At 34.4% G+C, this 19,242-nt stretch overlaps 4 protein-coding genes across 9 annotated transcripts in view; 1 reads left to right on the forward strand and 3 right to left on the reverse strand.

Moving 5' to 3' along the window:
* LOC104737344 (polyadenylation and cleavage factor homolog 4) overlaps positions 1-328 on the forward strand; it is a gene marked incomplete in the record, with an annotated part of 5,658 nt that extends 5,330 nt beyond the window's left edge. Inside the window, 1 exon segment of the mRNA XM_019234699.1 lies at positions 1-328.
* LOC104737343 (homeobox-leucine zipper protein PROTODERMAL FACTOR 2) lies at positions 609-6,838 on the reverse strand. Of its 5 annotated transcripts, XM_010457498.2 has the most exons (13): positions 6,531-6,837; positions 4,391-4,765; positions 4,177-4,294; positions 3,885-4,073; positions 3,366-3,806; positions 3,164-3,265; positions 2,861-3,064; positions 2,585-2,756; positions 2,293-2,472; positions 1,819-1,910; positions 1,647-1,742; positions 1,088-1,506; positions 609-984 (listed from the first exon to the last, which is right to left on the reverse strand). In XM_010457498.2, exons 2-12 carry the CDS (start codon positions 4,624-4,626, stop codon positions 1,099-1,101), a joined length of 2,238 nt encoding a protein of 745 aa, XP_010455800.1. In that variant the 5' UTR covers positions 4,627-4,765; positions 6,531-6,837; the 3' UTR covers positions 609-984; positions 1,088-1,098. The 5 variants fall into 5 exon arrangements, with proteins under 5 accessions (XP_010455800.1, XP_010455802.1, XP_010455798.1 ...); XM_010457500.2 differs by lacking the exon at positions 1,819-1,910 and having other exon boundaries at positions 2,201-2,472; XM_010457496.1 differs by lacking the exons at positions 1,647-1,742; positions 1,819-1,910 and adding an exon at positions 2,031-2,126 and having other exon boundaries at positions 2,201-2,472.
* LOC104737345 (CRIB domain-containing protein RIC10-like) lies at positions 10,347-12,469 on the reverse strand. The gene is made up of 5 exons (XM_010457503.2): positions 12,149-12,469; positions 11,598-11,811; positions 10,982-11,085; positions 10,745-10,844; positions 10,347-10,584 (listed from the first exon to the last, which is right to left on the reverse strand). The coding sequence occupies exons 2-5, from the start codon at positions 11,653-11,655 to the stop codon at positions 10,382-10,384; spliced, it is 465 nt and encodes a 154-aa protein (XP_010455805.1). The 5' UTR covers positions 11,656-11,811; positions 12,149-12,469; the 3' UTR covers positions 10,347-10,381.
* LOC104737346 (vesicle-fusing ATPase-like) overlaps positions 13,332-19,242 on the reverse strand; it is a 7,278-nt gene continuing 1,367 nt past the window's right edge. The window contains exons 2-22 of one of the 2 annotated variants that reach the window (XM_010457506.2): positions 19,058-19,226; positions 18,670-18,765; positions 18,492-18,573; positions 18,352-18,402; positions 17,808-17,978; positions 17,461-17,615; positions 17,269-17,377; positions 16,825-16,924; positions 16,685-16,740; positions 16,406-16,471; positions 16,246-16,328; positions 15,971-16,104; positions 15,575-15,785; positions 14,991-15,122; positions 14,859-14,919; positions 14,717-14,776; positions 14,569-14,627; positions 14,381-14,468; positions 14,146-14,268; positions 13,827-13,892; positions 13,332-13,722 (exon numbers count right to left, since the gene is read on the reverse strand). In XM_010457506.2, the coding sequence (XP_010455808.1) occupies positions 13,579-13,722; positions 13,827-13,892; positions 14,146-14,268; positions 14,381-14,468; positions 14,569-14,627; positions 14,717-14,776; positions 14,859-14,919; positions 14,991-15,122; positions 15,575-15,785; positions 15,971-16,104; positions 16,246-16,328; positions 16,406-16,471; positions 16,685-16,740; positions 16,825-16,924; positions 17,269-17,377; positions 17,461-17,615; positions 17,808-17,978; positions 18,352-18,402; positions 18,492-18,573; positions 18,670-18,765; positions 19,058-19,226 (2,216 nt within the window). In that variant the 3' untranslated portion in view covers positions 13,332-13,578. Of the gene's footprint in view, positions 13,723-13,826; positions 13,893-14,145; positions 14,269-14,380; positions 14,469-14,568; positions 14,628-14,716; positions 14,777-14,858; positions 14,920-14,990; positions 15,123-15,574; positions 15,786-15,970; positions 16,105-16,245; positions 16,329-16,405; positions 16,472-16,684; positions 16,741-16,824; positions 16,925-17,268; positions 17,378-17,460; positions 17,616-17,807; positions 17,979-18,351; positions 18,403-18,491; positions 18,574-18,669; positions 18,766-19,057; positions 19,234-19,242 lie in introns of those variants that run through there. The other variant, XM_010457505.1, reaches the window with a different exon arrangement.

Here is a 19,242-nt window from a genome sequence, read left to right on the forward strand (position 1 = left end):
CTTGTAGTAGTAAAATCAGATGTCGCAGCGGTAGTTCCCCCATGTATATGGAATGTACTGTCTGTTTCTTTCTTGTTTCAGATTGTCTTCTTTTTTCAATTTTAGATATTGCAGGCAAAGCCCGGAAGACTGATATTCGAGTGTGAACAAATTTCCTATGACGAGTGGATCTCGTAGATGCTGTTGCTAAGAGAACCAGTTTCAGGTTTTTTCGTTAGAGCTTTCCCTGTCTCAGTGTTACTTTTTATATAGGCGTTAACTCAACTCTTTTGAAGGTCTTTATTCTCTTGACTTTGTCTATAATGAAAAAGGTTTTACTTTTCTTCTATCCGAACCTTTTGAATTTCAATTTTTATATATCTGTAATGTCCTACCTAGCGGATACGGAGCAGGGTCTATGTAGAAGCAGGTTGACAGAACTGTTACATTCAGAATAAGGAATTAGAGGTTATGCTAGAGTCATTTTGAGTTTGGCTCATTCTATGTGATATGAACTAAATCAGACCATTTTAAGAATCTGCCAATACTTAGCCAGAAGGTCTACACATGATTATCAATTTTAGCTTGGTTAGAAAAATGGTTTATCCGTCCAAAGGGTTAACAGAGGGTTAATGGGAAACTAATATATATTACTACTACTAATAACAAAGATTTTTTTAACCCTTATGTGTCAAACTGCAACAAAAGGGGTTACAATACAAGAAAGAAACATACACTTGGGTGGGAGAAACACAAAAAGGGAAAAACCCATAGGTGTTCAAAAACTGTCAACGACGCACAATAGAGAAAATCCTAAAAACCGTGGTTTCGAGCAGAAGTCAATACCCGAACCTCTTTACCCTTTTTCATCAAAATCCGAGATGAAATTAAACGCAAAAGGTGCGTTCTTGACTCCCTTTGGATTTCAAAAACACACAAAATAAGAAACAACCACAATCGCTATGTTTCTCCATACTTCCTTTTCGTACTCTCTTATTCTTACTTCTGCACAAAACACAAATTTTACATGATAAGAATCTTTTCGATACTTTTGTTACTTGCTCCACAAGAATCATATTGAGTGAAGATCTTAGTTGTGGATACATACCTGAAAAAAAACTACGCTCCCCCTCCTGCTCCTCCATTGTCACAAGCAACTGCCGCTTTAATCCTCTCCACAGTACACTTGATCAGACTATTAACCGTAGCCACCGAGCCAAGTGAGAGTTTAGCTGTAGGAACAGAGTCAACAAGAATCTGAAACGCAACGGTTAAAAGCGAACCACCACAACTCCCAAAAGAAGTAGAAGAAACCACTTCCTGATGATTCCCATCTCCTCCTCCCACCGAACCATCCGGTAAAATAGCAAAACCAGACGGCAACAACGCCACGTAATCAGGATCTCCCCCGCTTAGAACCACGTTCATCGCCACTATATCCACAGGCGCGTAAATAACATATGATCCTGATGCGTCCGTACAACTTTCTTGTAGAATCAACATGTTGCTCTGGCTCGAGTTTCCGCTCTGTTTACAAACAACAACAAAGTTTTCAGAATCTCAAACTGACAAAACTAAGGAGAGAACTATTGATATTTAAGAATGTCTTACATTGACTCGAAGCAAGGAGACACAGAGAGAACTATTGATATTTAAGAATGTCTTACATTGACTCGAAGCAAGGAGACACAGTTCCCAGGTTCGTGACCATTAGCTATATGAGCCATTTCTTGAACCATACCTCCATTTGACAATATATCCCACTGCATCAAAATTCAATTAAAGAAACTCCCAAAATGAGCAAACCAGAGTTGGTTGGACCGGTAAATGTTGCATTACCTCTTTTCTTGAATTTTCGTCACGGAGGAAATCAAAAACACGTTTGGGAGCAACAGGGATCCAGAACGAAGTCGCTGCACTAAGAACAATACCCGGAGGTCTTCCCGGATCATCCATNAGTTTCCGCTCTGTTTACAAACAACAACAAGGTTTTCAGAATCTGAAACTGACAAAACTAAGGAGAGAACTGTTGATATTTAAGAATGTCTTACATTGACTCGAAGCAAGGAGACACAGTTTCCAGGTTCATGACCATTGGCTATATGAGCCATTTCTTGAACCATACCTCCATTTGACAATATATCCCACTGCATCAAAATTCAATTAAAAACCTTCCAAATGAGTAAACCAGAGATGGTTAGACCGGTAAATGTTGCATTACCTCTTTTCTTGAATTTTCGTCACGGAGGAAATCAAAAACACGTTTGGGAGCAACAGGGATCCAGAACGAAGTCGCTGCACTAAGAACAATACCCGGAGGTCTTCCCGGATCATCCATACTCTTCCGGGTCATAACCCGAACGTCATCGGATCCTGTTGTCGACATTGTTGTCCAAGCGTGTGCAGTCGACGCTCCGACGCCACTACAGAAACTCATCACCATCCTCTCAGCTAGCTTCAACATACTCTTCCTTCCTTCAGGGCTCGTTATCACTGCATAAATTAATTACCCATTAACTATAAGGACCTAATGAGTAATATTAAAACCAACTCTTCTCATTCGATTCAGCCCCAGCATATTCAAAATTATCTAAATGGCCCATACCAGAAAGATCACCAGGGATATTGCTGGCCATGGAGCTAGCCAGCCGCTCGCATTGTCGTTCGAGTGTAGCCACCCAACGTTTCGCACCGAAAGCTAAACCGGAGTGAACCAACGGTCTATACATATTGTGAACCGATCTATCATCTACCTCCATATGCTCTATCCATGTAACCTTCAAATCAATATCACCCCATAAGTTTAATAAATTTAAGCTTTCTACACTAAATTTTATCTATAATAATTTAAACCCTTTATATATCCTGATCATATACGTACCTTAGAATAACCATTAGGCAATTCTTGAATCAGACAACCTGAAGGCCTTCTTCTTGTTCTTAAGATTGGAGTACTTGGTCTAAGGCTGTCCAAAGAGACATCAACTACAGCCCAAGAACCGTCGCTATGCTGTTTGCAGTATCTCACAAAGTAGTTCTCACGCGTTGGGACTAGCGGTGACGGAACTTGAAACTCAGCTGTCATCTTCACATAACAAAAAATAACACAAACCAGATCTTTTTTATAAAAATTGATCACTAAAACATTTCTTGTGAAGCAAGTAACTAAACCTAATATACATACCACTTGCAAAGCACCATTGTAGTTCCCAGCAACTCCAGTAGAAAGGACTTCAAGTGTCAAGGCTCTTGACACAATCCCAGAGAAAACACAAGACCATTGATTCTTAAACCAAGATCAAAAGATTAAAACTTTAATTAGTTTCTTCAAACACTTTTAACGGTTAAGTTGGTTCAAGATCAAGAAATGAATTTAACTTAATTACCACATCCATGAGAATCTCAACGAGGTTGATGTGATTCATTATAACAACAGCAGATTCTCTCGACGCCTCTGATCTCAAACCTAATGGCTTTGGTCCTATTCCTCTCGGAAACGTTCTGAAATACTCTTCTTCATTGAGAATCTCCATCGAGCTATCGGTTGAAACCCACAAAGGATCCACAGCTTGAGCCATTCTCACGAGTTCCTCCATAGCTGCAACCGCTAGCTCAACTATTATAGGCTTATCAGTATCAGAAGGAATCGAAACAGACCTCAAAATATCCCCTGTTCCATACATTTCTCCTCCAAATCCTGTTTGGTTCCCAAAGTTTCCAACTTCAAGATCAAGCGAACGAGAAGGCGCATGAATCGCTAGTGGAGCAAAAGACGAACCTAATGGCTTCCCAACGTATTTTGCAGCAATAGCAGAGATCCTATCAATCTGTAGATGAATTGGTTATAGTTTCAGAATCTAATATTTCAAATTTATAGTTATGTAGACAAATGTGTATGTATATACCTCTTCACGGAGTCTAGCATTTTCGATCCTGAGATGTTGTTCATCGAATGACATTTCTCCAATAGCAGCTGGACCGCCACAGTTAGGGCATGTAGCATTGCTTAGAGCTTCTTTGTATCTATTGTTCTCTGCTCTGAGCTTGTCATTGTCTGACTTTAGAATCTGGTTCTCATGCCTCTCACTTTGTGCCTATAAATATTACACACAACATAGTGTGACAAAAATTTGATTAATATGAAACTACAAATTTATGAAATCAAAATAATTTATGTATAGGTTAACCGTTACAAACCTTCATCTGTGTGCGTTTGTTTTGAAACCAAAACTTTACTTGAAGAGGCTCTAAATTAAGATCACGGCTCAACTCTTTCCGTTGCTTATCGTCTGGATGAGGACATTCCTTAAAGAACCTTGCAAAATCCAAAATATGCTCCAAGTAAATAAGATTGAAACTAGCTCTATTAATGTGACATATTGAGCTATGAGTTTTGAGTGTATTTTCTTACGATTCGAGTTCTTGAATTTGGCGTTGCGTGTGGCGATGGTAACGCTTCTTTTTGTTGGGACGTTGGTTAGGATCTTGAAGCTCTTCACCAGAAGGATTCTCAGTGGTGACTTCGGCACCTGACTTGGTCTCAAAATCATCTTCTCGGCTTCCGGTGATTCCCAAGTCGTTATCGGAGGTGCTCTTTGGGGTCATATCGAACATATGATGGCTCTCAAACATGTTTGGATGATACATTGTGATGGTTGGATCGACTCTGATCAATCAACTTGATATTAATCAAGAAATGGATTTTGGAGTTGTTTTCCTTCAAATCTTCGAGGTTCGGATCAAAATATTTTCTTGATTTGACTTTCTTCTTCAAGTATATCTTCCACTGCCCAAAATCAAAATCAAATTAGTTAAAAGATTATATATGAAACGCTCACATATGTATATAGAAAGAAGAAAAAGAAGATCATTATGGAAATGGAAGAGAATAATGATGTTAAGGGAAACTTATATATTTATAGTTGTTATGGAACTATTCATTTACCTTTTGTTAGTAACATTATCATTTTTTTCACAATTAACCGTTAACTAAATTAAAATGTCGGGTTTGTTTTTACGCACCATTTTTCTGGTAATACATATAAGATGAATCATTTAGATAATTATGTATATAGCCCAAAAATTTACGTTTTAACAAAATTTAGAGAGAAGGAATCAATTTTTCTTTAAGCTAAAGAAGAACGATAATTTGACAAAACGGAGGCACAACTACATATAAAACTATATTAACATTTACTTTATGACATCACATCAATAAACTATAATCAGTTTTAGCATGATCTAACGTATTAACTTTACAAACAATGTGATGAAAATATGAGGAAACAATTGAATGATAGATCCACAATGATATTTTATAAGAAAATAATTAAGAGAAAGGTAAATTATTTTTCTCCAAAGTTTTAAGAAAAAAACAAAGGATACATAGTTTTACTATATAATTGACGGCCTTACAAAAACAAGAAATGAGATCAAGAAACAAACAAAACTTAGATTAGAAATGATATTTAGATAGTTTTTTTCCACAGATGGATCCATCGATAATATTTTCGCGTATATGTATCTCCGAGTGTGTGTGCATAAACACCAAAAAAAGAAGAAGAAAAAAATCAATCTTCAAAGTTACAAGACTTCTCAAAACATCAGATCTATCGGACAGATCTGGCATACGGGGGAGGAAGAAGCAAGAGAGAGAGTTATGATTTTTAAGAAACCCTAATTTGGGGTAAGGTAAGAAAATGATAAGAAGAACACACTAGCTTGTATAACTTAAAAATGCTTAAATACTTACTCAATTCGATCTGAAAACCCTGGGTTGTTAAGAAAGCTTTGAAACCCTAAAGACAGATCTCTCTTTGTAGTTATTTTTTTCTTTTGTCCCTTTGTTTGGTTGAAGTTTTGGGTTCGAGTTTAATGCTCTTCTCTCTCTTTTGTCGACTCAAAATAATGTTACGTAGGTAAGAGAAGAGAAGAGAGAGAACGGGATTCACAAGTTTCTAATCTCTCAATTGAATTTATTAAAGAATTAAATTGACCTTGGTCTTTGTGCACTAAAAACGACCGTTTCTAGTAAAAAAGAAATACTAAAAAAAAACTAATCAAAAAGGCTAAGTTATTATATAGAAAAATGTTAAATAGGGTTGATTAATTTAAAATTGATTAAAATAATACTAGTATATAGTGTTAATTAAAGCGTTGACAATAAGTCAATGGTCCTTTTTTGTGTGACACAACCACCAAGTAGATTTCGTCAAACTCCTTTTGAACTCCTAACTCCAAGAAAGTTTTTTCGTAACGCTTAAATTATTTAATTTATCTCTTAGATCATAAGTCTCCGCAAGAGGACACAAAAACATTAAAATATTAAACTAAACAAAAACAATCTCAGGAAAATAAAATAAAAACACAGGTAAAAATCATAGGAATCGAGATCTTGAGATTTAAAAAAAAACGAAAAAAAAAATAGAAGAGCTAAAGACTTTTCAAACAACATGCAACACATATATGGATCTGAACTATAAACCTAACCCAAGATACATACAAATGCATATACATAAATGCGTACAGAGAGAGAGAGAGAGAGATCTTACTTTTGAAGAAACAGTGAAACCCTAATTCACAGTGATCTTTGGTTTATTCCCTGTAAAACACAGAAGATCGGGGACGTTGGCAAAAAAAAGCAAAACAAGGGTTGGTTGCAATGGATCGGGCAAACCAGTTACCCCAAAACCAGGTTTTTTTTGGGATAATCTGAAACCGGGGGAGCGCTATTGCGCTAGCTAGGTATTAAGAAACAATAGAAATTTGTTGTTGTTGAAGAAGAAGAAGAAGAAGAAGAAGAGGACAAAAGAAAAAAAAAAAAGGAACATGTGGAGTTGCAATAAGAAAAAAGGAGTTATTGATGAGAGCGCATAGAGAGGTTGCAAATGCATTTATGATTCTCTCTAAAGCTCCATTAATGCTCTAGTGAGAGAAACTTACTCATCCTTTCTATATCTTTATTACAGAGATAGAGAGAGTTTAAGTTCATAGTAGTATAAGTAAAAAAAAAAAAAAAAACATTCACTGCTTTTTCTTTCACCTTATGGATTCTCATACTTCTAAGTATCTCTATGGGTTGATATGAAAAAACCTTTAAGCTACGAAATATAATTAGAGAAATTTCTTTAAATACCACTAAAAAGTTTTTTTTCCAAAAATACTACAGCTTAGTTTTTTTTTCAAAAATAACACAAAAGTTTTTTTTTCCAAAATTATCACAAACACAAACAAATTGATTTTTAAAGATGTATAATTTTTCTTTTAGATTTGGATTGACACATTTAGTTTTAGAGTATAGTTTTTAGGGGTAGAATTTAGTATTTAGAATTTAGGAATTAGTTTTTAGTATTAAAACTTTAATTCAATTATGTGGTATTTTTGGAAAAAATTACATTTTAATGGTATTTTTGGAAAAAAACTAAATTGTGATATTTTTGGAATAAAACCCTATTTTAATGGTGTTTATGACAATTGCCCTTAGTCATATGTATTTCTTACATGCAAGCTGTCTTTCTTTGGCTTCCACATACTAATGTGTATAACTTATATCTATTATTACCAACCGACTCCTACCTCAAGATCTATATCAACTACAACGCATTATTTAGGTTAACAACGATTTACTTATTGTCATATTGTGGTTTAAATATACGTTCTCAAAGATTGATCAATCAAGTACTAGCTTCAAGTCTGTAACATGCATGCGCGCAGAGTGAGTTTGTGTGTCTAAATGTAAGTATGCATGCATACATAAATGATTTTTATTGCTCAAATGCTAGTTAAGCTTATGATATTTATTGTTTTCGTATTAATGGGACTAGATATACTATTCTCATATGCCAGAACTATATAGACGCATGGACGAGGACATATCAATGAAAGAGATTTTCTTTCATTATTAATGTTCTTTGTTCTTAGCTAGGTCTTCCAACTAAGTATTTCTAACTCTTCTTAAGAACAAATCAATTTTAGTGGCCCTAGGTCTCGAGAAAATAATTAATGTCCTTAACATTCTTATACGTATACATACTACATAATATGGCTTTCAATATACTACAAAGCGTTTAAGTTACTGAAAAATGTATGGGAACCATTGATATTTACATTAAAATGAGATAAATACATGCGACAAAAAAAAAAGAAATAAATACTTTCACATTATATTCTACTAAATCAGAGCTCCATTGCATGTGCCTGATACTATGATCAACAATTTTGTTAACGAGTGGAAGAAACTGTGATATTGATAAGAGTTACCTCGAAGTAGTATCAAACTATATATATGTAGACATTTTTTTGTTAGTAATATATTTGGTGTGTTAAAAATGTTTGCAAAACTTACATGATTTAGTATATGTAAATATATAGAGTTCACTAATTAATTTTCAAACTATATAGAGAAGAACAAACTTATAGATAGGGGGGACATTGGAGATGTACATCGTACATTTCGGTTGTATAGATAAGTTTTAAATTATGTTGAAAATATCTCCGCTACCCTCTAAACCATTTTACAAAGTTCATCGACACTAAAACATTTATTTGGCTAAGTGGCTTATGGTTCTCAAGTAGTACTGAACTCAAGGTTAAAGTCTTAAAGAGTCAAGAAATGGATTGTGACTCTATATATCTGTTTTATATGTAGCGAGAAAGATGATGAGATAATAAAATCATGCACACTTTAGTGCACTCATGTCTTGCAAACTTAGGATCTATCATCAATACCATTAACATCGACTTATTCGAATTTTGATTAATATATGTTTGGACCAACCTGAAAATGACAATTTGGATTGGTGAATACGTACTTCCTCCATGATTCTGTTTGGTAAGCCTAGAATACTCATAATAATAAAAACATTTAAGGGGATAAATGGAAAATCACTCTGATATTATTAAGAAAACAAATCATATATGTCGTTGAAAACGGGGTAATTAAATAAATGAATGAAGATGAAAAGGCTTGGAGCAATGGGACGTCACCTTCAAATAATCAAGCTAGTGGAAAAGAGTGCGCTACTGTTACCTTACCAACCAACTCATTTATTGACTCTATATATATATATTTTTGTTTCTAATAAATTTGAAAATTTCTTATATTTATTTTTTTTATCTCGAATTATAAGACATTAATTGCATAAAATTGTAGATATACACAAATACCCTTTTTTTTTGTTTTGTTTTCTTCTGTCTAAAGAAGTTGTATTATTTTCATTTAGAAAAACAAAGTTTCAGAAAGATTCTTGACTTAATTTTCACAGTTTAGCACATATCTAGACAGTTCTTTTCCAAAAAAGTCATTTTATGACAGTTGTATTCTATATGAAAAGGTAACCTCTACTAGGATTTTTGTTTTTACAAAACCATTGGAACACTTTAAACTTCAAAGTCAATAACAAGAAAATAAACTACAAAATGGGGAAAATAAAATGAAAAGCCATATATACTTATATAGTGAGTGCTATATACACATGCATGGGACCGAATCATTTAATTATATTTAGTAACATTTCAGTTTATCTTGAGATTTTATTTGGCCCCACGTTCTCCAAGTTGAATTTTGAATTTGTTTTCATTCGAACTTGTATTTTGTTTAATGTATTGTTGATAGATTCCATTTTTCTTCTTCATTAATTTTCAAAGTGAAATTTGGAGAGAATATGCTATAATTATAAGAGTTATTACTAGCACACTATAGTTTAATTAAGAGACATTTTTCCCAAAATAAAGACTTTTTAAGATATGTATAAATGCTGAAGTACAAACTTAAAATTCACACGAAATGCTGAAGTGATGTGCCGTAGATGGACACAATTCCTAAGTAATTTGTTTATATTTCTTTTGGACGTTTAGCTATTATAACAAAAAATTTGTGAGATCATGCAAATCGTTTTTTTTTTAAGAAACGTTTTGCTCCGTTGCCAAAGTTTATTGATCAAAGTGTTAATGACTTAATGTGTTACTCGAGATGGAGTTTCCAGTCTTATGTCGCTTTTTGGAGATCTTGTTTGATTTCACAACCGGATTCGAGAGGATGCAAGATGTTAAGGTCTATCTCTTTGTTGGTGTTTCTATATGTTCAATCAACTTTTCTAACTATATTTTTGTTTCCTTTTCGTTGTTTCTTCTGTTTTAACTTTTTTTTTTCCCAAACAATACAAACAAAAAACACTTCGCTAGCTAATTAACCACTCAAATTCACCATCATTTCATACAATTTTCTTTCCCTAGTTCTGTCTAAGTTTACATTAAAGAAACCAAACTCCAAACAGTACAACATGTCTACATATGTAAAAGAAAAAAAAAAATCAGCAGAAAATGCAAACAAAATCCTTTAAGTATGCACAAAGATGACCAAACTTCTGTTTTTTTTTTTATCTTCCATTTGTTATTATATTTTCTAGATTAGTCGTGATACAGTTGATTTATACGAAGATTTGGATAATATAGATGTTCTTGAAGATTTTGGAGATGATGCTGATGAAGCCGACTTTTTTCTTCTACTACTTTTCTTGTTATTTTTCGGTAAATTTATTGGAGTAACTGGAGGTATATCTCTTAGTGTATCAGATATTGTTCGTTGACTCGATCCTTGATCAAAATCTACATTTATAAACATAACAGTGTAATTAGTTTTTTTTTTCTAGCTAAAAATATTGTAAAGAAGACATAAGATGGACAAACATTTTTTTAAGACAATAAAGATGGTACAACCAGTTTAAAAGAAAGAAAAAACCAGTAATTATAAAGTACTATAACTTACCAGTGGAAGAAGAAGTGAAAAAAGAAGTAGAAGGTCTTGCATTACTAAAAGATGATGCTCTTGGAGATAAAACCTCAGCTCCCACCTTAAACTCACTCATCTTCATAATAGACACAAATATCCATAAATTAGCTACATGGATATTACTTATTATTTAAAATTTTTTTTTTTGGGTTTTACTTGTTAGAAAAAATATATATCACATATAGCTAGGCCAAAAAAGCACGAAAAACTTACCCAACCAGGAGCACTACCAGAAGAACCCTCCCAGCCAATATGAGCCACATGTTTTACATCTGTTGGAAACCCAATTTCTATTTCATCTCTTTCTTTCTCAACGGCTGAAAGTAGTTAATAATTTATTTCATCAATATTGTATTTACAACCAAAAAAGAAATGAAAATTATCTTAAAATATTCTATGTAATAGTCAATTTGTATATGTGATCAAATGTTATCTTAACTATACACATCAAACTATATATTACAAAGTAGAAGATGAAATCGTACATAATTAAATGGGGTGTAATAACGCATGTATTTTAAAATAATAAAACTACACACTTTGTAAATTATATAACAATATTTAATCTAGTTTAAACTTTGAACCATTCCCAAACTCATATATAATCCACTTATCTACGATTTTGCAAATAAACTTCCACCATATATCTAGCAATTTCACTGAACCTATTATAATCTGACAGCTTAAAAGTGATCAAATTAATGTCTTTGTTCCATAAACAAAAATAAGTTTTTACTCATATGATTTGCTCAAGTTATTTACTATCAGCAAGACGAGATATAAATTAATCGTAAATTATATTGCGATAGAAGATGGTAAAGAGTATTACCAAATATTTGAGAGATACATTTGAAGCCTTTATAGATGCCCTTCATTTTCACTGACATGGTGAACAGATGAAGATCACAAAACCTCCGAACTATTTGCAGAAGTTTTCTTGGATTATCCTTTCGTAAAACTCGATTACCCGGAAACTATGTGTCCTTTCTATTGCCAAGATTGAAGTAGCCGAACAACAATCTCCTCTCTCCTACTTCAAAGTGCTATTTTTTGGTTTACCAAAATTTATGGTTTTAGTTTTACTAATCATATATACAAAAAAGAAACAAAGTAACAGAAGATGATCATAAAAATATAAGGGTATAGAATGCATGTGATGATAGATGAATAAAGTTTCTCCCATGAAACACGATTGGAATTTATTCGTTCGATAAAAGATCTAAGCGTCAAAATTAAACTTTAGCACATAATTAATACCAAAACATTTAAGTTCAGAGTCCGAAACATATCCATCGATCATTAATTTTCCAAAACTCGGACCAACTACATAACATTTTTTATACATGAACATTTTTACAAACATAATTAGGAGGAATCTACCTGTAATCTTATAGTCTCGTTGTAAAAAGAATGATAAACACAATAATAGCAGAATAGAGAAACAGCCTCTCCCTTGATTCTATGCTTCTTTCATCTTTTGGTGAAGCCTCTCTTGATAAATCACAAAACATATTATGTACAATAGGAATCTCAATGAAAAAACATAATTTCTCACGAAATTATGTAAAAAAAAGAGTTTCAAAAGAGCGAAGATGGTGAAGGCCAAGGGAAGAAGTAGGAGAAGAAGATGGAGACTAAGTCAGGCTTAAGGTAAAAGATAAGTAAGTGGAGCACCATGAAAAGGCATCTACACCTATATATAGTTTTAAATAAAAATATTTATTTAGGAACATTTCAGGATGGAATATAATCACTAATCAATGATTAGTTTGCTATGTATACGACACATATATCAGTATGAGGAACTGATAACGATATCTCACCAGCTATAATTTTGATGTGGATTTATTTGACGAGCAACTAATTAGTTTCATAACAAACTAACCTTAGGTTAGTGTTTAAGATTTATTATCTGGCGTTGGGAATTAATCTGGGGGTTTAGACTTTAGGCCAGTATTATATGAAGCTAGGGACAACTGTACAAGTTTTTAATGCATGCATATTCAAATATACAATCTTAGATTTCATCTTATATGTTGAACTCACGTTTTTCTTGTAGCTTTCTTGCAGGTTTAAATCTCCTAACTGGAATATGTATTCTAGAATGAAATAAACTTGAAACGTACTGTTGGTTAATAAATAGATAAATGTTTCATATATATATATATATATTGTTAATCAAACTTTTGTATAATTTGTCAACGAAACAAGAATTCTGATCTATAGAGCTTGCAAAGAAGATTGAATGCTGTGCATGTGAGTTACTATCTACACCAAGTTGACTTGCACAACCCCTAGTCGTTGTAAACTATAAAGTTCCGGTCATTTTTTTTTTAGTAAGGTTTGCATCTTTAAGAGGAGATCTCAATCGTGGAGATCACAAGTGAGAGGATGAATCGACAATGCAGATCATGAAAAGTGTGAAAAAGTGCTAGTCTTGTTTTCTAGCTGTCCCAAATCTATAAGGCGCATGACGAGTCCAAAAGGGGAACGAACATATCACATAGTGGTCCTTAAGATGCACAAGGACATACCATCAAAGAGGCAGATGGACTGAGTGGAATTCAGGAGTCAAACCAACCACGAATTAATAACTAATATCAGAAGACAGTGTGTTTCAGCCACAAAAAGAAAATAAATATAGTATCATAGCCCTTCTCAGTTCCATTCCTCCACCAGAGTAACAAAAATCCGAGGGTCAAATTTGATTCCAAAACAAAACCAAGATCGATTTAAAGAAGCTCAAAGAGAATATCTTGAAAAGGTCCAGCCAAAGAAGCAAGGGATAAAGACGTATATGTTGGAAGTTTTTAGAATCGAATGATGTCTTGTAGGCAATCAAAGAAATGAGTGATCTTGATTTTCTCTCTCCCAGCATAGATAGCTTCTGCAGATCCCCCGTGTTCTCCTTGCGCAGCCATCTCTAATAGCATGTAAAGCTTCTTGATTGGCATCTGCTTGCGAAAATTATAACCATTGTTAAGGTTATTAACAAACACAAAATAGTTTAACGGGTTTTAGTCTGTTTTATTTCCGTGTGGAGAAGGAAAAAACTTACGTCATTGAGAGCATCTGCAGCTGCATCGACATCATCCTCTGAGAAGAGGTTAAGCTGCTGTAGCACCTGAAGCACATAAACAAAAGGAAGAAAAACAACTGAGAATTTAACCAGCTCAAGAATCAGGATTCATGGGCAATGTTAGAAAAGACTCAAGAGTATTTATCATGGTTGAGCAAATTCTAATCATGTTGCCACCTCCAAACAATGAAAAGGAAAAAAAGAGAGCGGATGGTGAACTTTACAAGGCGTGAAACTGGAAAAAACAATTCAAAAGTCCATATATGACGAAGGAATCGTGTTGCTAAAGAGTATTTACCTTCTTTGCGTCCTCCGTTTTCAATGTCGGAACAGAGTAAGTGACAGAGAAGGAATCACAGATACCAACAGAATCTAAGAAGGTTAGTTCACTTGTTGTCCCAAAGACGAGAAGTTTCTTCCCCTATCAACAAAGATTTTACCATATTAGAGATGTTCCACTGTAAGAAATTAAGTTACGGTGATCAAACATAAAAGAAAATGGATAAGAAATAACAAAATGGCTAACAACGCACCTTAGGAGGAAGTCGTTTGAGAAGGACCATCAGCGTCTGTGAAATAATGTTTGAAAAACGAGGACCAATTGCTACGTATTCCAACAATCTGCAATATCAGAAATTTAAGTACCGCGCAGAAGAAACTACCCACATATGCTAAGATTGTTGAGCAAAGTTCTGAACAAACACAAACAGCAGGTAATAACCTTTCAATGTCGTCGAGGATAATGATGCTCATTGGTGATTTATATGCATCCTCAAAGACCTAGTTGCATTCAGACCAAAATCGATTATCAGTGGACACTGGACAGAGCAGCATAATAACAAGAACTAGAGTGTTTCCAGAGGACAAACCTTGACAATGTGAGCACATTTTGTGCTCTCAGAAAGACCAATCATAGTTTCCGCAGAGACCTACAAATTAGCAAGTCAATATCATAGAAAGAGAAAAGGTGGAAACGTCTACTATGTTGCACAAATAAAGATGGATACTTACTATTTTAACATATGGAAAGTCACTATCAATACCAACAGTGGCAGCTAAGGCAGTTTTCCCACTGTCCAGAAACAAAGTTTAACAATTAGCAAGCCAAAAAAATTTGCGGGTTATAGAAACTATGGAAGATACCTTCCACTGGGCCCCTCCAGAAGGCAAGTGACTAGAGGACTTCTAGTACTAACTTTCACTTGCTCGACTAGAAGCATAGCTCTTTTGTAAATGTGATTATGCCGATCACCAGAATCAACCATTCCATTGAGTCTACATACATGTCAGAATTGTCAAAACTAAGTCACTGGCAAATAAAAAATCCAGAAGTAAATGCAGTACATGATTTGCAAGTGGTCACTGGAAACACAAATGAATTAGGCAGAAACAAAAGAAACTATAGGAGTAATATTTGAGGAATTACGAATAAGCAAACAATAATACTAGACACGATTCCTTTATTTACAATCTGTGAAATGAAACTTTGCCTAAAGTCACCCATTAATTAAAATTTCAGAAATCCATGGAAATTGCTTAAAGAGATAAAAAAAGAAGGCCCTAGGTAATTAAACTCAGTAATGCGAACTGAGCATGACTCACGGGGAAGACGAGAATAAAGTTTGGCTTCGAAACTAATATCAGCATATCTGTGTGCAAAAGGCCCATCCTATCAAGAACTATTCCCAAATCGTCCAGACCAACACACACTTATTAAAGAAAATTACCTGCATCGTTCCAGGTCATCTGTGGAGGCTCCGAATGCAGGCTGAACTTCATAGATTGCATGGAGAAAATCCTCCATAGTGATCTTGATATTCTCTTCTTCCACAGGCTTTGTAAGATCATCCATGCTTAATTGTCTGTTTAATGCATATGATGTAGCACTTTTGACAACACCTTCAAGCTCCGCGCCACTGTAATTTTTCGTTCGAGCAGCTGGCAGACAATATTTATAAATCACGTCAGAGACACATTTATGCTAGTTAGTAGCTAGTCCAAATATAAAGATAGAATTCTTAGGTCTTCCTAATACAAAAAATTTGCCATTCAGTGAATTGGTTTACAAAAAAGGTCTACCAAACATTCCATGATTTGAACAACTATAATTTATGAAGTAATACCAAGCTCTTGGAGATTGATATCATGACCAAGAAACGAATTTTCCTTCATCTTGTTTGTATGAATCTGAAGAATTTGTAGACGCCCAGCTTCATCAGGAAGACTTATCTCAACCTGAACCTCCAATCTTCCAGGCCTATAGTCCAAAAACTAAAAGTCTAAATTCATATGTACTACACTCATTCTCAAATGAAAAAAGAAACAAAAATCAGATATAAAAACAGCTTCAAAACCTTAAAAACGGCAGCACTATCTATTAGCAAAATGATAGAAATACCTTAAAAGAGCTTCATCAAGCAAATCCTTTCTGTTTGTCATTCCAATAAGCAAGACATTGTTTAAGGCCTCCACACCATCTATCTGGAAAAAAGTGTTAGCCAATAGCCACATCCGTAAAATTTCCGACAAAACTGCCAATAGCTTGATCTTTGACTGACCTTTGTTAAAAGCTGGTTTACAATACTATCATGGACACCTGTGCCATCTCTTGTGGAGCCTCTTGACTGAAAATCACAAAGCATACGATTTTTAATTTATTGTATAACCTCAGATAAGCAGCAGATCCCATGAAAATTAATATTTTAACCTCAGAGCAAAATATAGTCACAGCACAGAGTCAGAAGCAAGATCTATTACCCAGAATTAATAAAAATTGTCGTCAAAATTTAAGCAAATAGCTTAGAAATTCAAAAGAGGAAGAAGCTAAAGTCGTGTACCTTACAAATAGCGTCAATTTCATCAAAAATAATGACATGCAACTCACTAGCATCACCTGAGAAAGAAAATAAGAGTGCTCAATTATGGATAGGCAATAAAAACACAAAACCACAAATCAGGAATAACAATATTTCCTTACCAAGGGTCTTCTGATCTTGCTCAGCATCAGCAAATAAGTCTCTTACATTCTTTTCCGTCTCACCAACAAACTTACTCAGCACCTCAGGACCATTAACGATCTATAATGCAAGCAAAAGAACCACATAAGCATTAAACATTTAGATTTCTGGACAAAGACAGTCAATAAAACAGTAAAAGGTAATAAATTACTGAAGCAAAAAAAATAAAATAGGGTCTGCAGCTGTCAATGTATGAAGAAAATAGTGAAACTATTAAATTATCATTAAAAGGTTCTCGCAGAAAGTGTACATCCAATCAGGGTAACAAATTATGAAGAGCTAAAACATTTAGGTGTATTAATGCGTGTGAAATCCTGGATAACAACATACAATGAAATTAGGGACTCCAAGCTTGTAAGTTATCATAACTCTTCTTGAGAGAATATTACGTAAATCAGAAATACCTTTGGATCCTTTCCATTGAGCATCTTTCCAATTTGCCGTGCCATAAGAGTTTTGCCAGTACCAGGAGGTCCAAAAAGAAGCATTCCTTTAACATGCTTAATTCCCAGTCTGCACGATCAACAAAGATAAACTTAGGAAGAAAAATATATACAAAGACAGTCTAAAACTTGCTTAAGAAATGAACAAGAAACCTGCTGGTGACATGAGGAGGAAATACACGAGAAGCAAAAGCTCTTCTAAATATATCAGCAAACTCTGCACCCAGACCACCTATGCCCAACGACTCAAGGTTAAATTCCTTATGTTTGAATATATTGCTGCTAGCAGCTTCTCGTTGGTTGACAATCTGCATAAAAACATACAAGTTTTTAAAAATATGATACAAACTAGCAATCCACATCTGTTTCCACAAAATAGCAAGCATCAGATATGATATTACATTTGCTATTTTAAATGTAATACTGAATCATCATTTGATAGGAGTTCCTAGAGTAACGGATCCAACAAGACAACAATAGAGAACTTATAAAAATCCGACCTTTATGCCACTTGCGTTTGATGCTTCAAACACAATATACGTATTTTGGGAGAGCATCCCTCTTTCGATGCCTTTCGATTGATCCAGACCCTCCACATCCGCTCGATTGACCGTAAGAATGTAATTAGTTCCATGATACTCAAATGTCGCTTTCTGGCCTACAGTCAAGACCTGAAGCAGTGTGTATTGGTTCATTAAATTAGGGCCTCAAAAGATTTTGTGAGGATCTAAAGGCCAAATAACCATATAAATGATACCATAGATCATGGAAACACATGAGTGAACCCTAAGCAGAATATCACAGGATTTCAGAATGGTCACCAAAACCCAATTGAGCATAAAATTATTGTGAATGACAAGGTCCACGTACACATTGTTTCAATTGAAAATCTAACCAGCTAATCTGTTTATATAGACCTTAACTTAAAATTTAAAAATCATTGGTTCACTCATTTGTATGCTTAAACCACTGCATGTGACGCTTGCATAGTTCGAAACCAAACATGTAACAAAGCCAGAGACGGCAGAACAGTAATCTCTCTACCTGGTTTGTGTATTTCCTCTTAAGTTGAGTTGAGAGGAGAGCAGCATCAACCTGTGGAGCAGTATTGTAGAGAGAGGTTGAGTTCAATCACAAAGCCTACAAAGATCCGAAGAAACATATCATATAAATATCAAACAAACCTGCTCGCTTTTAGTCCCTTTTTTTACAAATTCCAATTCGAGCGTCAGCATAGCCAGATCAAAATTTTCAGGAGGCACAAATCTGCAAGAACAAGACAATAATTAGAAACAAAGAAACGTCTTCAGGCCAGAGAAGATGATGATGATGATAAAAAACAACAAACTGTATGAAAATTACCTGCTAACAGATACCATATCACCAGTAGAAACTCTAGCATGACGCCTTTGAATAGCATTCAGAGCAATGTTTCCATCACGGATGCTTCCATGTCCAGTAATTACCAGTTAAGTTCACAAATAACACAAGGAACACGTTTAACAGTTTTAAACACGAAAGGAGCACAGTTTTTATTTAATCATCCATGATAACAAAAATAACCCAAAATTATACCTCAGTAATGACTACTACTACGCTCATAGGTCATTCCTAAGGCTAAGATAATTTTTTAGCAGTAATTACAAAAAAAAAAAAAAAGACCATTTCAAATGAACAATCAAGTCGTACAATCGCAATGCAATGCGACAAAGAAATCGAATCGCGAAATTGAAACAATAGAAAAGGATATCATAGAGACAGAATGAAGCTATCCGCAACGTTGGCGAGAAAGAGATCGGAACCGGGAACGGAGAACTGACGGAGATCGGAAGAGGAGCAGTAAGCGAGGTTAGTAAAAGCTAGATCTGCGGACGGAGTATTGGTCACAGTCATCGTCGTGACCTGCGATCCGTAACGACCCGCCATGGTTGCTTT

This window comes from Camelina sativa, chromosome 13 (assembly GCF_000633955.1).
Source record: "Camelina sativa cultivar DH55 chromosome 13, Cs, whole genome shotgun sequence".
NCBI classification, from domain to species: domain Eukaryota; kingdom Viridiplantae; phylum Streptophyta; class Magnoliopsida; order Brassicales; family Brassicaceae; genus Camelina; species Camelina sativa.

What these genes read in the sequence shown, in the direction of transcription:
- LOC104737343 (XM_010457498.2), bottom strand. Translation starts at nt 4,626, where the DNA reads ATGTATCATCCAAACATGTTTGAGAGCCATCATATGTTCGATATGACC. An exon ending in ACAAACGCACACAGATGAAG is followed by an intron (nt 4,074 to 4,176) that starts GTTTGTAACGGT and finishes TAATATTTATAG; the next exon opens with GCACAAAGTGAGAGGCATGA. An exon ending in TGCCTAATGGTTATTCTAAG is followed by an intron (nt 2,757 to 2,860) that starts GTACGTATATGA and finishes ATTGATTTGAAG; the next exon opens with GTTACATGGATAGAGCATAT.
- LOC104737345 (XM_010457503.2), bottom strand. Translation starts at nt 11,655, where the DNA reads ATGTCAGTGAAAATGAAGGGCATCTATAAAGGCTTCAAATGTATCTCT. An exon ending in CTGGTAGTGCTCCTGGTTGG is followed by an intron (nt 10,845 to 10,981) that starts GTAAGTTTTTCG and finishes TCTATTATGAAG; the next exon opens with ATGAGTGAGTTTAAGGTGGG. An exon ending in TTTCACTTCTTCTTCCACTG is followed by an intron (nt 10,585 to 10,744) that starts GTAAGTTATAGT and finishes TTATAAATGTAG; the next exon opens with ATTTTGATCAAGGATCGAGT.